The 16942-nt window shown below is 40.0% G+C and overlaps 1 protein-coding gene across 1 annotated transcript in view; it reads right to left on the reverse strand.

Moving 5' to 3' along the window:
- Positions 1 to 16942, reverse strand: part of MYBL1 (MYB proto-oncogene like 1) — a 397408-nt gene that overhangs the window by 182239 nt on the left and 198227 nt on the right. Inside the window, exons 6-7 of the mRNA XM_053715092.1 lie at positions 8090 to 8252; positions 2897 to 2971 (exon numbers count right to left, since the gene is read on the reverse strand). Of these exons, the coding sequence (XP_053571067.1) occupies positions 2897 to 2971; positions 8090 to 8252 (238 nt within the window). The remainder of the gene's footprint in view (positions 1 to 2896; positions 2972 to 8089; positions 8253 to 16942) is intronic.

The raw sequence follows: 16942 nt of genomic DNA on the forward strand, positions 1-16942 counted from the left end.
CCAGCAAATGGATGATTAACCCCTTAGTACCCAAAAACGGATAACAATTATATAATTAACGTTTTTCTCACAGTCAAATACACTGTCACAGGACTGCTGTGCCTGATTACCTCCCTCAAAATGGATTTTGAAGACCCCTGAGCTCTATAGAGACGATCTGGATCATGGAGGATGAAGTAGACAGATTGTGACTGAATTTTTACTGCGCAAAAAAGCGCTAAAATAGGCCCCTCCCACTCATATTACAACAGTGGGGAAGCTCAGAAACTGTTTCTATGCAGAAAACAAAAATGGCCATGTGGTAAAAATCATGCCCTAATAAGTTTTATCACCAAGTACCTCACAAAAACGATTAACAAGCCAGTAAACGTTTTAAACATACATTTGAAAGTTATGTATTATTATTAATAAGCCTGCTACCAGTCGTTTTTACTGCAGTTAAGGCTCATACATTATTTCAGTATTAACAGTATTTTCAGAGTCAATTCCATTCCTTAGAAAAATACATTCAGTGTACACACACACACATCAGCCTGATACCAGTCGCTATCACTGCATTTAAGGCTGAACTTACTTTACAATGGTATCAGCAGTATTTTCTCAGTCAATTCCATTCCTCAGAAAATAAATTACTGCACATACCTCATTTGTTGCAGGGGAGCCCTGCATGCTATTCCCCTTCTCTGAAGTTACCTCACTCCTCAGATGAGAAACAGCCAGTGGATCTTAATTACGTCTGCTAAGACCATAGAAAAAAACCCAGGCAGATTCTTCTAATGCTGCCTGAGAATAAACAGCACACTCCGGTGCCATTTAAAAATAACAAACTTTTGATTGTAGAAATAAACTAAGTTAAAAAAATACCACAGATCTCTCACAGCTTCCTTTTTAGTTAGGCTGCAAGAGAATGACTGAGTATGATATGTGAGGGGGAGGAGCTATATAGCAGCTCTGCTGGGTAATTCTCTTGCAGTTTCCTGTTAGGAAGAGATATATTCCATAAGTAATGGATGACCCGTGGACTGACTACACTTAACAGGAGAAAATTATATTTAATTTAGGGGGGTGTTAGTGTTAGGGTTAGACTTAGCTTTAGGGGTTAATACATTTATTAGAATAGCGGTGAGCTCAAGTCGGCAGATTAGGGGTTAATAATTGAAGTTAGGTGTCGGCGATGTTAGGGAGGGCAGATTAGGGGTTAATACTATTTATTATAGGGTTAGTGAGGCGGATTAGGGGTTAATAACTTTATAATAATAGCGGTGCGGTCTGCTCGGCAGATTAGGGGTTAATAAGTGTAGGCGACGTTGTGGGGGGCAGATTAGGGGTTAATAAATATAATATAGGGGTCGGCGATGTTAGGGCAGCAGATTAGGGGTACATAGGGATAATGTAAGTAGCGGCGGCTTACGAAGCGGCAGATTAGGGGTTAATAATAATATGCAGGGGTCAGCGATAGCGGGGGCGGCAGATTAGGGGTTAATAAGTGTAAGGTTAGGGGTGTTTAGACTCGGGGTACATGCTAGAGTGTTAGGTGCAGACGTAGGAAGTGTTTCCCCATAGGAAACAATGGTGCTGCGTTAGGAGCTGAACGCGGCTTTTTTGCAGGTGTTAGGGTTTTTTTTCAGCTCAAACAGCCCCATTGTTTCCTATGGGGGAATCGTGCACAAGCACGTTTTTGAGGCTGGCCGCTTGCGTAAGCAACTCTGGTATCGAGAGTTGAAGTTGCGTTAAATATGCTCTACGCTCCTTTTTTGGAGCCTAACGCAGCCTTTATGTGGACTCTCAATACCAGAGTTATTTTTATGGTGCGGCCAGAAAAAAGCCGGCGTTAGCTTTTCGGGTCGTTACCGACAAAACTCTAAATCTAGCCGAAAGAATGGGATATGAGGGAAGTGGGGGAGGTATTTAAGAATTTGGCTGGGGTGTCTGCCTCCTCCTGGTGGCCAGGTTATGTATTCCCACAAGTAATGAATGAAGCCGTAGACTCTCCTCATATTAAGAAGGAAACTTTCATTTCTGCTTTTGTCAAATAAAGATACCAAGAGAACGAAGATTTTTTTTTAATATTTGTAAATTAGAAAGTTGCTTACAATTGCATGCTCCCTTTAAGATGACTAAGGTGTAGACTGTCCCTTAAAGAGCTTACTATAGGCACAAAACGTGTACGTTTATGTGGATGTCCTCCATTGTAATTTTTAAATTTTTGGAATACATTTTTTTTTATTTTAAGGATTCTTTTAGTGCAGCTGCTATTTTTGTGTTTGAGTACCCTAAAGATGTTTGAGGATTGTCTCTACCTATTTCAAAAAGTTACAGAGAAGTACTAAATGACACTACAAGGGTGTGAATGATAAAGCTAGCTTTATGCATCTCTAAAACTGGATGTTAGTAGATTCCAAGAAAACCTAAAAGGAAGGATCACAATTTTCTTTCTTCATCAGTACAAAAGTATAATGCCAGGATGGAACAGTCAATTCTTTTTGAGAAGGTGAAGGGTTGTAATTCTGTTCAACCCCCCCCCCCCCCCCCTGCCCCCCAAAGCTTATGGGCTGGCTAATAAGCTTTACATTCCTGCTTTTTTATATAAAGATACCAAGAAAACAAAGAAAAATTGATAATAGCAGAAAATGTAAAAGTTGCTTAAAATTGCATGCTCATGAACAAAATTGGGTTTAGTATCCCTTTAAGTGAATTGGCTTCTAGTGTGATTAAAAAGGTGGTGGATTTATGGAGGGCTATAAGTAACTTTATATTTTGAATACCGAGAATATTTTGTTACAACAAACATAAAATATGTGCCAAGCAAATTATTTATTTCATTTTTTTAACATGATGAGATAATACAGACCTTTTAACAAGACATTTTTGTTAATCCAATGATTATTTTTCTTACCTGAATAAAAGCAAAAGAATTCTGTACATTTTCTAGACCTTGGTCATCAACAGACATATAATGGTACCCCGGAATCTGAAATAGAGATCAATTTCTTAGCATACTTTAGAAATTAACAACCAAAGGTAAGAAATGTCTATATCTTGTCTCATAGCCATGGGTAATACTTACCAGGTGAGAAACATTCTCTATGAGGGCGTGGACAGAACAGACTTACTCCCCCAATTACCTCTCTCACTTTTCCCTCCTACTCCTTGAGCTGTCAAGCTAAGAGTGGTGAACACACTAATCAGGGAGGGAGCCTGGTGGCAAGTATTACCCATGGCCATGAGCCAAGATATAGACATTCCTTATATATGCGTGTTCATTTCTAACTATCTTGGCTCTCCTTTGGTAATACTTCCCAGGTGAGAAGACTAAAAAACAGTGTAAAATAAATAGGTGGGAAGACAAGAGATACTGCAAAATTATTGTTTAAGTTATAACAGAAGAATGAATTGTATGACCACATCTGGCCAAACCAGATTACTTAAAGGGGCATTAAACCCACATTTTTTCTTTCATGATTCAGATAGAGAATAAAATTTTAAACAACATTCCAATGTATTTCTATTATCTAATTTGCTTCATTCATTAGATATCCTTTGTTGAAGAAATAGCAATGCACATGGGTGAGCCAATCACACGAGACATCTATCTGCAACCACCAATCAGCAGCTACTGAGCCTATCTAGATATGCTTTTCAGCAAAGGTTATCAAGATAATAAAGCAAATTAGATAATAGAAGTACATTAGAAAGTTGCTTAAAATTGCACGTTCTTTCTAAATCATGAAAGAAAACATTTGGGTTTAATGTCCCTTTAACATCCAAAGTGTAATGTGACACAAAAGTATTAGGTATTTTCCAGACTGCAGCCTAACAGGTTTATAATCCATGATGTTCTTATGGAATGTGTCCTTAGCCCATCTAGAATGTGTTCATTCCTTTGTTTATAAGCTCTTAAAATAGCCTGAACTTATCAAACTAGAGATAGTAGTTTTTGATGACCATAGCCCTAACAAGTACCTTAAAGCAGTGTTTTTCAACCAGTGTGCCGTGGCACACTAGTGTGCCGTGAGAGATCCTCAGGTGTGCCACGGCAGACTGACAACAGTGTGACATATATTTAAACTTTGCTTGTTTTTTACTCCCAGTGCAGGGGTAGTTTGTAGGAGGCATGGCATAACAGCACAATGCATACAGTATGTGTGTGTTTGTGTGTATGTGTATATATATATGCTGTATTAGGCTACAATGTGTGATTTTTTTTAAAAAAAATCACTGCCTTAAAGGACTAGTCAACACATTAGATTTGCATAATCAACGAATGCAAGATAACAAGACAATGCAATAGCACTTAGTCTGAACTTCAAATGAGTAGTAGATTTTTTTATAACAAATTTCAAAGTTATGTATATTTCCACTCCCCTTGTACCATGTGATAGCAATTAGCCAATCACAAATGCATATACGTATAGTCTGTGAATTCTTGCACATGCTCAGTAGGATCTGGTGACTCAAAAATTGTAAATATAAAAGACTGCACATTTTTTTTTAATGGAAGTAAATTGGAAAGTTGTTTAAAATTACATGCTGTACCTGAATCATGAAAATTTTATTTAACCTGAGTGTCCCTTTAAAGGGACACTGAACCAAAAATTTTTCTTTTGTGATTCAGATAGAGCATAAAATTATAAGCAACTTTCTAATAGACTCCTATTATCAAATTGTCTTCATTTTCTTGGTATCTTTATTTGAAATGCAAGAATGTAAGTTTAGATGCCGGCCCATTTTTGGTGAACAAACTGGGTTGTTCTTGCTGATTGGTGGATAAATTCACTCACCAATAAACAAGTGCTTTCATGGTTCTGAACAAAAAAAATAGCTTAGATTCCTTCTTTTTCAAATAAAGAAAGCAAAAGAACAAAGAAAAATTAATAATAGGTGTAAACTAGAAAGTTGCTTAAAATTGCATGCTCTATCTGAATCTGAAAGAAAAAAGTTTGGGTTCAGTGTCCCTTTAAGATATGTTAAAGAGACGATCCATCTTGTAAATGGACTGGGTTCTTATAACATAGATGTGAATGCAACAAACCCCACCCAAGCAATAGAGTGGCTTACCCCGTGCTTCCTGCCTATAAGGGCAGAAAGTCTGCAGAACAACATTTTGTGATTTACAAAAATCAGTAACCACAAAAAAAAAAAAACAGAAACCATATGTAGCACAACCTTATCTTGATGAAAAGAAAAATATATGGTTCTTTCACAGAAAAAGCTTGTAATTTAGACACAGATCTAGCAGAAATAATAGCCACAAAAAGCAAGTTTTCTCAGTTAAAAAACAAACAAAACAAAAACTTCTTGAAGTGGCACAAACAGCGTATCCATAAGAACTCCATGAACAAAAAGTAAATTCCATGTTAGCCTTACTTATCTTGTGGAAGGAAGATATGAATCAATGCCTTAAAAGAAATTGGATAATTAAGCATGAAATTTGTCATGACTAATGAATACCCCTTTCAGTTCAAGTGAAAAGGGAATATGCAACGTGAAAGACCCCAAATTCAGAGGATCCCTAGGGAAATGTGATGTACCAAGCTTGTTGTCCAAATGTCCATGAATTTTAAATGGCTGTCTCCAAGCAGAGACACATGAACAGGTATAAAGAATTTTATTATTTAACTTGAAGAACCAATAGGCAGACCCACTTCCTATGCCCCTAGTCTAGGATTGAGAATCTTAATCTTGAAAACGAAGGGAACCCTTTCTAGAGGAGAACAAAAATGAAAGCCAGACCCTTGCTTGTATGTATGTATATGTATATATATATATATATATATATATATATATATATATATATATATATATATATATATATATATATATATATATATTTAGTACTGGAGCTGAAAAACATTCCGCTTGTGTGAAGCAGGTCTGTCTTTCACAGTGTGATATTATGACTGTTGGTGAAGCCTAATACCTTTAACTACTATAAGAATGCAGGAAAAAGGTTGCACTTTAAAACATCAGACTATAAACCAGGCTGTTATTTCTGATACAACTTGTTTTCTTATTCAACAAATCAACAAAATAAAGGGTAATACGATTTTATTATTATTATTATTAACAGTTATTTGTAGAGCGCCAACAGATTCCGCAGCGTTATAAATATAGTTTGTATATACAAGATAACCTTTATAGGGATCAAATTGGTAGAGGGCCCTGCCAAGAGATGCACTTTTGTAGTCGGCTCTTATGAAGTCGATCTACAAACAGCTGGGCTCATAGGCTTACATTCTAAGGGGTTCAAGGGGAAAGCAATGGAGTTGTTAAAACTAGGGGAGAGTCTTGTGGAGCGAGGCAGGGAGTTCCACAGGATGGGGGCCAGTCTGGAGAAGTCCTGTAAACAGGAATGTGAGGAAGTAACAAGAGAGGAGGAGATCGTGAGCAGAGAGAAGGGGACGAAAGGGAGAGTATATGGAGACAAGGTCTGAAATGTAGTGGGGAGCAGTGCAGTTCAGGGCTTTATATGTCAGCGTGAGGATTTTGTGTTTAATCCTGGAGGATTACCTTGTTATAGATTTACCAGTAATTCTATAAATCTATAATAAGATTACCTATAGAAAGTTGCTTAAAATTGCACGTTCTTTCTACATCATGAAAGAAAACATTTGGGTTTTACCTATAATAAGATTGTATTAGCTATTTCAAGATATGCAGCAACCAGTGCATATAATATGCTGTCAGAACATGCAGTGGAAAGGAGAAACTTCTAACCCAGTGTTTTAAATAACAAGCAGAGCTGCAGCCTTCTCTCAAGTAAAATGCGGTTTTAAATGTGAAACAGAGCGTGCGCGCTCCATGCAACCCCAGAAGTGACTCCACATTGTCACTCACGGTGACATCACCCAAGATGGTGGCACCCATCAGAACTTCCCCAATATCGTGAAAAAGTATACATGAAGTATACCCAGCCATAAGCCTGAAAAATGACTGAAGTCCCACCAGGTAAGTCTGCCCAGAAAAAAACATGTACTCAGGCTGCCTAAGAGTAGCACATACATAATCCCGTGGGAAGAGAGAGAGAGTTGGACAAAACAAGGTGTAGGAGGGATAAGTGAAAGAGAGGTTACTTATAAACAGGTAAATGGGGGAGTGGTCAGTTCTGTTTCGCCCTCCGAGAGGGGGTTTCTCATCTGGGAAGTATTACCCAAGGAGAGCCAACATTGTAAGCATTCAAAACATAAAAAACAAAATGTATTATATGTTCAGTGCTGACATAGATATTCAGGTTCTGCCTTATTCCTTCTTAGAGTAGGCAGATACCTCATGAATCTTTAGAGCCCCCTCTCTTCTCTCACAATTTATAAGGAGACAAAGATTTGCAGCTACTAGTGAAGTGGTTTGAAAAGATGCAAATACATTAAAATTACGTAAAATTAGAAGAAAAACAGAAGTAAAACCTCTTAAGGGGACAGTTAAAAGGATAGTAAAGTTAAAATTAAATGATTCAGATAGAACATGGCATTTTAAACAGCTTTCCATTTTACTTGTAATATCTAATTTGCATCAGTCTCATGGTATCCTTTATTGAAAAGCATACATAGGAAGGCTCAGGAGTAGCAATTCACTACTGGGAGCTAGCTGCTGATGGGTGGCTGCATATATGTCTCTTGTCATTGTCTCACCCATTGTGTCCAGCTGGCTTCCAGTAGTGCATTGCTTCTCCTTCAACAAAGAGAATTAAGCAAATTTGTAAAAAAAAAAAAAAAAAAATGGATTGTCCTAGGCTTCCTATAGAGGCCAAAAAACAAATGCTGCAACCTTAGGTCTTCTTTAAAATGCTGCAAATTAAAAGCCAGTTTAGGCAATGTTGTTGTTATTATTATTATTATTATTAGATGAAGTTGTTCTTTATTTATCTATAAACGATAAACACTGCAGCATGAACTCTTTACAGGAAGAGGAGAGGGTCTGAAGTATCTAAATATTATGTAACCACAAAATAAAAATAATATAGTAAATGACTTATACAATGAATAATTTGCTGATTAAAATAATGGCACTCAATATATATTCTTATGTCTGGCACTTCATTTACACTAATCAAGATAAACTCAATCTAATAAAGGGTGAGGATTTCACTCACTTGCGTTTGGACTGGCATGTAAAAGTGATTCTGTGTTTGCATATGGTCTTTGTGCTGATGTACAGATGGACTTTGACGAGCGGGGGTGTCTTGTAAGTAGCCTTCTTGTTCCACTTTTCGTTTCATTGTTGAATTCCAATGGTTTTTGATTGAATTATCAGTCCTTTAATAAAATGGGTATATCAATTATTCCTATTGCTGAAATAACCACTTTTACCAAAAAATAAATAAAAAATGTAATATATATATATATATATATATATATATATATATATATATATATATATATATATATATATATATATATATAAATAAATAATAAATTTAGAGAAATTATCTTGTCCCACCCTCATTACTTGTAGACTCAGTAAGCTTACCTGATAAATGCATTTCTTTCACGGTGATGAAAGTCCACAAGACCCGCATTTTTTTTTCTTGTATTTTTTTTTCTTGCAACAGTTCAAGCATGCACCTCATTTTTTCCCCCTGCTCTTTTTTTTCTTGCTTTTATTCTTTCCTACCTACTTTTTTTTGCATGGCTATAGGTTAGACTAGTTTACCAGTAAGGTTGGAGGATTTTTAAGTACTCTTGGAGTTTTAGGAATCTTTGCCTTCTCCTAGTGGTCAGGAGTGGAATTCCCAGGTTTAATGGCTCATAGGCTCTCATCACCATGAAAGAAATTCATTTATCAGGTAAGCATAAATTATTATTTTTTTTCTTAAAAAGATTTTTCTGATAAAATCGATCAGGACATTATAGCCCATCCCCTTGTTTTAAACCAAATAATTTATGTGATGGTCTCTTGTAAGAGCAGTAGAATTCTACTTCCAAAATACATAGGTTTCAGCTTTTTGTCTTAATCTCTTGATTACCAAGTATTACTTGGAGGCTGGATAGTCTTTTCCAAGACGCATTATTGTTCATTTTTCTAGATCAGTTTCCTCTTGGATTTTTAAGAATTAGGCTTATATTGAATACATTTGCAAGGCATCAATATTTCTCTAAATTCTACCTCTTCAATGTGTTTGGTAGGAAAGTCCTTCAGACAGCAGTGTCTGGTAATTAAGTGCCTGCCTTAAACATTTTTGTCCTGCCCAATTACTCATGGGCTCCACAACTTGGGTATTAGTCCCAATAGTAATGACTTGTGGATTTTCACCACCTTTTGAAAGAAAACAACATTTATGCTTACCTGATAAATTCATTTCTTTAGTGGTGAGAGTCTATGAAACCGCCCATTTTCATTTTTTTTTTCTGACGGCACTTTTAATTTGCAACCTCATTTTCCCTGCTTTGTCCTTTCCTACTTCTTGGTGCTATACATTAGACTGGAATACCAGATAGGTGGGAGGGATTAAGTGATCTTAGTACTTTGGGAATCTATGCCACCTCCTAGTGGCCAGGAGTTGAATCCCAGGAGTAATGGCCCATGGACAGCCATGAAAGAAACAAAATTTAGGTTTACCTGATAAATGTATTTATTTACGGATATGGAGAGTCCACAACGTCATTCAATTACTAGTGGGAATATCACTCCTAGCCAACAGGAGGAGGAAAAGAGCACCACAGCAAAGCTGTTAAGTGTCACTCCCCTACCCATAATCCCCAGTCATTCGACCGAAGGGAAATGGAAAAAGAATAACACAAAGGTGTAGAGGTGCCTGAGGTTTAGTAAAATATAACTGTCTTAATAAAGAATGGAGTCGTGGACTCTCCATATCCGGAAAGAAAGGAGTTTATCAGGTAATCATAAATTTTGTTTTCTTTCCTAAGATATGGAGAGTCCACAACATCATTCAATTACTAGTGGGAACCAATACCCAAGCTAGAGGACAAAGAATGAACAGGGAGGGAGAACAGGCAGATCTAAACAGAAGGCACCACCGCTTGAAGAACCTTTCTCCCAAAAGAGACCTCAGCCGAGGCAAAAGTATAAAATTTATAACATTTTGAAAATGTATCCAGAGAGGACCAAGTTGCAGCCTTGCAAAGCTGTTCCACAGAAGCTTCATCTTTGAAAGACAGCCCTAGTGGAGACAGCCCTAGTGGAATGAGCTGTCCAGCAGTCTCATAAGCAAAACGAATTATACTTCTCAACCAGAGGGAAAGAAGTAGAAGTAGTCTTCTGATCCTTACACTTTCCTGACAAACAAACAAACAGGGCAGAAGACAGGCAAGATCCTTAGTCGCCTGTAGGTAGAATTTTAGAGCACGCACAACATCCAAGTTGTGCAACAGACGTTCTTTATGAGAAGAAGGATTGGGACAGAGAGAAGGAACAACAATTTCCTGATTAATATTTCTATCTGAAACCACTTTAGGAAGAAACCCCAATTTAGTATGAAGAACCGCCTTATCCACATGAAAGATAAGGTAAGGCGAATCACACTGCAAAGTCGAGAGTTCTGAAACTCTCCGAGCAGAAGAGCTAGCAATAAGAAACAAAACCTTCCAAGATAGCAACTTAATATATATGGAAATCATTGGCTCAAAACAGAGCCTGCAGCAAAACTTTAAGAACAAGGAGGCGCAACATCTGACACATCCGCCAGACGCTTGTGTAAAAAAATAGATAATGCAGAAATCTGACCTTTCAGAGACCTGACTGACAACCCTTTCTCCAGACCTTCCTGGAGAAAAGACAAAATTTTAGGAATGCTGACCCTACTCCAAGAGTAGCCCTTAGATTCACACCAATAAAAGGTATTTACGCCATACCTTATGGTAAATTTTTCGAGTAACAGGCTTGCAAGCCTGGATCATGGTCTTAATGACAAACTCAGAAAATCCACGCTTAGACAAAACTAAAACGTTAAATCTCCAAGCAGTCAGCTTCAGAGAAAAGAGATTTGGATGGAGGAATGGACCCCGAGTTAGAAGGTCCTTCCTCAAAGGCAACCTCCAAGGCAGCCAAGAAGACATCTTCACTAGGTCTGCATACCAGATCCTGCGAGACCATGCAGGAGCTATTACAATTACCAATGCTCTCTCTTGTTTAATACGAGCAATAACTCGTGGAAGGAGCGCAAACAGAGGAAACAGGTATGCTAGACCGAAATCCCAAGGAACTGCCAGAGCATCTATCAGAGCGGCCTGAGGATCTCTTGACCATGAACCGTACCTTGGAAGCTTGGCGCTCTGCCGAGATGCCATCAGATCAAACTCTGGCACCCCCCATTTGAGGATTAACCTGGAGAACACCAGGTTACTGAATAATCTGTGCCACCTCCTTCATGGCTATGGAACTCCGAGTTCCTCCCTGGTGATTGATGTAAGCCACTGAGGTGATGTTGTCTGACTGAAACCTGATAAACCAGGCTAAGGACAATTAAGGCAAAGCCATCAGAGCATTGTAAATTGCTCTCAACTCCAAGATGTTTATGGGGAGAGCAGACTCCTCCCGAGTCCATAGTCCTTGCACCTTTAACGAGTCCCAGAATGCTCCTCAGCCTAGCAGGCTGGCGTCCGTGGTCACAATCACCCAGGAAGGTCTCCGGAAGCATGTGCCCTGAGACAGATGGTCCTGAGAAAGCCACCACGGGAGAGAGTATTTTGTTGACTGGTCTAGATCCTCTGAGACAGATCCGAATGGTCTCTGTTCCATTGTCGGAGCATGCATAATTGCAGAGCTCTCAAATGGAATGATGTCCATGGAAGCGACCATCAGACCAATTACCTCCATACATTGAGTCACTGGTGGCCGAACAGTAGACTGAAGAGAGAGGTAAGATGAGATCATTTTGGATTTTCTGACCTCCGTAAGAATTTTTTTTTCATATATAGGGAATCTATTATGGTCCCTAAGAAAACCACCCTCGTAGCTGGAACAAGGGAACTCTTTTCCAGATTCACTTTCCAAACATGGGAACGTAGAAAAGACAACAAGATCTGTGTATGAGAGTTTGCTTGTTGAAAAGAAGGCGCCTGAACCAATATGTCATCCAGGTATGGCGCCACTGCAATTCCCCGAGACCTGATCACTGCCAAGAGAGCCCTCAGAACCTGGGAGAATTCTGGGAGCTGTGGCAAGGCTAAACGAAAGAGCCACAAACTGAAAGGATTTGTCTAGAAAGGCTAATCTCAGAAATTTGTAATGATCCCTGTGGATGGGAACATGAAGATACGTGCCCTTCAGGTCTATGGCCGTAATGAACTGACCCTCTTGGACCAAAGGAAGAATGGAACAAACTTGTTGAGGCACTTTAGGTCTAAAATGGGTCGAAAAGTTCCCTCTTTTTTGGGAACCACAAACAGATTTGAATAGAATCCTAGACCCTGTTCCCTTACTGGAACTGGAACAATCACTCCCAGGAAGGAAAGGTCCTAAACGCAGTTCAAGAATGCCTCTCTTTTTACCTGGTCCGCAGATAATCTTGAGAGGTGGAATCTGCCCCTGGGAGTGAAAGTTTTGAATTCTATTTTGTAACCCTGAGATACTATGTCCGCAGCCCAAGGATCTGGGACATCTTGTCTCCATGCTTGAAAAAAGAGGGAAAGTCTGCCTCCACTTGATCCAAACCCAGACCAGGGGCGGGCCATTCATGCTGACTTAGACTCAACTGAGGGTTTCTTTGATTGCTTCCCCTTATTCCAAGACTGATTGGGCTTCCAAGAAGACTTGGACTGCTCCTGCTTGGAAGCGGGAGAGGTTTGACTTTTGACCTTTGAAGTTATGAAAGGAACGAAAATTACTTTTACGTCCTTTGAGTCTGTACTTCTTGTCTTGCGGTAGAAGAGACCCTTTTCCACCTGTAATATCAGAAATTATTTCTGCCAGACCAGGTCCGAAAAAAGTGTTCCTTTTGTAAGGAAGTGCCAGAAGCTTGGAGTTAGAGGTAACATCAGTTGACCAAGATTTTAGCCACAATACTCTGCGGGCTAGGACAGTGAAGCCAGACATCTTGGCTCCCAGTCTAATAACTTTCATGTTTGCATCAGAAATAAAGGAATTGGCTAGTTTGAGAGCCTTAATCCTATCTTGTATCTCCTCCAACGGAGTCTCTACTAAAATTGATTCAGACAAGGCGTCACAATAAGATGCCGCACTTGCTACTGTGGCAATACAAACTGCAGGTTGCCATTGAAGACCTTGATGAACATACATCTTCTTCAAATACGCTTCCAGCTTTTTGTCCATGGGATCCTTAAAGGAGCAGCTATCCTCTATAGCGATCGTAGTTCTCTTAGCCAGAGTAGAAAAGCCCCTTCTACTTTCGGCACCGTGCGCCAAGAATCTTTAATGGAGTCAGCAACAGGAAACATCTTTTTAAATACGGAAGATGGGGAGAAAGGAATCCCTGGCTTCTCCCATTCCTGTGAAATAATCTCCGTCACACGGTCTGGGACAGGAAAAACTTCCACAGAGGAAGGAACATCATAGTATTTATTAAGTTTACTAGACTTCTTAGGGTTGACAATGACAGAAGTATTGGAAGTCATCCAAAGTAGCCAATACCTCCTTTAACAGTACACAAAGGTGTTCAAGCTTAAATCTGAAGTTTACTTCTTCAGTATCAGATGAATGAATAATACTGTCTGAATCTGAGATTTCACCCTCAGAGGCTACCGGCGTATCCTCCTTATCAGACTTATGAGGGAGGGCAACCTGCGTAGCAGTAGGTGGAACAGAAACCTTACTACTATCTGAATGTCTAATTTTCCTTCAACATCTGTTTCCCAGCATAGGAAAAGCAGATAATGCCGCAGATATCACAGAAGATACCTGTGCAGCAAAATCTGCAGGCAAATAAACTACTCCAGGAGGCTGAGAGGAACTGCAGGGCACTGTATGTGATGCCATAGAGGTTTGGGACATTTGAGGAGAAAACTGTGGCATTGCCTAAACAGCATCATCCTGAGAGACATTGGGCTCAGAGGGCAACAATTTATCTTTAAATTGAAGTGTTCTAGCTAAGCATGCAGCACAGAATTGCATAGGCAAAACAAGCTGTGCCTCTAGGCATAACAAGCATTTGTCAAAAAACACAGGGGTTAATCTTCCCTTTATTGGGACATTTACCCAAAAAACAAAATTTATGCTTACCTGATAAATTTATTTCTCTTGTGGTGTATCCAGTCCACGGATCATCCATTACTTGTGGGATATTCTCATTCCCAACAGGAAGTTGCAAGAGGACACCCACAGCAGAGCTGTCTATATAGCTCCTCCCCTAACTGCCATATCCAGTCATTCGACTGAAAACAAACAGAGAAAGGAGAAACCATAGGGTGCAGTGGTGACTGTAGTTTAAAATTAAAAAATACCTGCCTTAAAATGACAGGGCGGGCCGTGGACTGGATACACCACAAGAGAAATAAATTTATCAGGTAAGCATAAATTATGTTTTCTCTTGTAAGGTGTATCCAGTCCACGGATCATCCATTACTTGTGGGATACCAAAGCTAAAGTACACAGATGAAGGGAGGGACAAGGCAGGTACTTAAACGGAAGGTACCACTGCCTGTAAGACCCTTCTCCCAAAAATAGCCTCCGAAGAAGCAAAAGTATCAAATTTGTAGAATTTTGAAAAAGTATGAAGCGAAGACCAAGTCGCCGCCTTGCAGATCTGTTCAACAGAAGCCTCATTTTTAAAGGCCCATGTGGAAGCCACAGCTCTAGTAGAATGAGCTGTAATCCTTTCTGGAGGCTGCTGGCCAGCAGTCTCATAAGCTAAGCGGATTATGCTTTTTAGCCAAAAAGAAAGAGGTTGCCGAAGCCTTTTGACATCTCCTCTGTCCAGAATAGACAACAAACAAAGCAGATGTTTGACGAAAATCTTTAGTAGCTTGTAAGTAAAACTTTAAAGCACGAACCACGTCCAGATTGTGTAATAGACGGTCCTTCTTTGAAGAAGGATTAGGACACAAAGACGGAACAACAATCTCTTGATTGATATTCTTATTAGATACCACTTAGGTAAAAACCCAGGTTTGGTACGCAGAACTACCTTATCTGCATGGAAGATCAGATAAGGAGAATCACATTGTAAGGCAGATAACTCGGAAACTCTACAAGCCGAGGAAATAGCTACCAAAAAAAGAACTTTCCAAGATAAAAGTTTGATATCTATGGAATGAAGAGGTTCAAACGGAACCCCCTGAAGAACTTTAAGAACCAAATTTAAACTCCATGGTGGAGCAACAGGTTTAAACACAGGCTTGATTCTAACTAAAGCCTGACAAAATGCCTGAACGTATGGGACATCCGCCAGACGCTTGTGCAAAAGAATAGATAGCGCAGAAATATGTCCCTTTAAGGAACTAGCTGACAATCCTTTCTCCAATCCTTCTTGGAGAAAAGATAATATCCTGGGAATCCTGACTTTACTCCATGAGTAGCCCTTGGATTCACACCAATAAAGATATTTCCGCCATATCTTATGATAGATTTTCCTGGTGACAGGCTTTCGTGCCTGAATTAAGGTATCAATGACTGACTCTGAGAAACCACGCTTTGATAAAATCAAGCGTTCAATCTCCAGGCAGTCAGCCTCAGAGAAATCAGATTTGGATGGTTGAAAGGACCTTGAAGTAGAAGGTCCTGTCTCAGCGGCAGAGACCATGGTGGAAAGGATGACATGTCCACCAGATCTGCATACCAAGTCCTGCGTGGCCACGCAGGCGCTATCAAGATCACCGATGCTCTCTCCTGCTTGATTTTGGCAATCAGTCGAGGGAGCAGAGGAAACGGTGGAAACACATAAGCCAGGTTGAAGGACCAAGGCGCTGCTAGAGCATCTATCAGCGTTGCCTTGGGGTCCCTGGACCTGGATCTGTAACAAGGAAGCTTGGCGTTCTGGCGAGACGCCATGAGATCCAGTTCTGGTTTGCCCCAACGATGAACCAATTGAGCAAACACCTCCGGATGGAGATCCCACTCCCCCGGATGAAAAGTCTGACGACTTAGAAAATCCGCCTCCCAGTTCTCTACACCTGGGATATGGATAGCGGATAGGTGGCAAGAGTGAATCTCTGCCCAGCGAATTATCTTTGAGACTTCTACCATCACTAGGGAACTCCTTGTTCCCCCTTGATGGTTGATGTAAGCCACAGTCGTGATGTTGTCCGACTGAAATCTGATGAAGCTCATTGTCGCTAAATGAGGCCAAGCCTAAAGAGCATTGAATATCGCTCTTAGTTCCAGAATGTTTATTGGAAGGAGTGACTCCTCCTGAGTCCACGATCCCTGAGCCTTCAGGGAGTTCCAGACTGCACCCCAACCTAGAAGGCTGGCATCTGTCGTCACAATTGTCCATTCTGGCCTGCGAAAGGTCATATCTTTGGACAGATGGACCCGAGATAGCCACCAGAGAAGAGAATCCCTGGTCTCTTGATCCAGATTTAGTAGAGGGGACAAATCTGTGTAATCCCCATTCCACTGACTGAGCATGCAGAGCTGCAGCGGTCTGAGATGTAGGCATGCAAATGGCACTATGTCCATTGCCGCTACCATTAAGCCGATTACTTCCATGCACTGAGCCACCGAAGGGCGAGGGATGGAATAAAGAACACGGCAGGAATTTAGAAGTTTTGATAACCTGGACTCCGTCAGGTAAATTTTCATTTCTACAGAATCTATCCCTAGGAAGGAAACTCTTGTAAGGGGGGATAGAGTACCCTTCCTCCCATGCGACCTCAGAAATGCCAACACTATGTCTGTATGAGACTTGGCAATTTGGAAGTTTGACGCCTGAATTAGGATGTTGTCTAAATAAGGGGCCACTGCTATGCCCCGCGGCCTTAGGACCGCCAGAAGCGACCCCAGAACCTTCGTAAAAATTCTTGGGGCTGTAGCTAGCCCAAAGGGAAGAGCTACAAACTGGTAATGCCTGTCTAGGAAGGCAAAGAAACCG

Source organism: Bombina bombina, chromosome 5 (assembly GCF_027579735.1).
Source record: "Bombina bombina isolate aBomBom1 chromosome 5, aBomBom1.pri, whole genome shotgun sequence".
Taxonomy (NCBI): Eukaryota; Metazoa; Chordata; class Amphibia; order Anura; family Bombinatoridae; genus Bombina; species Bombina bombina.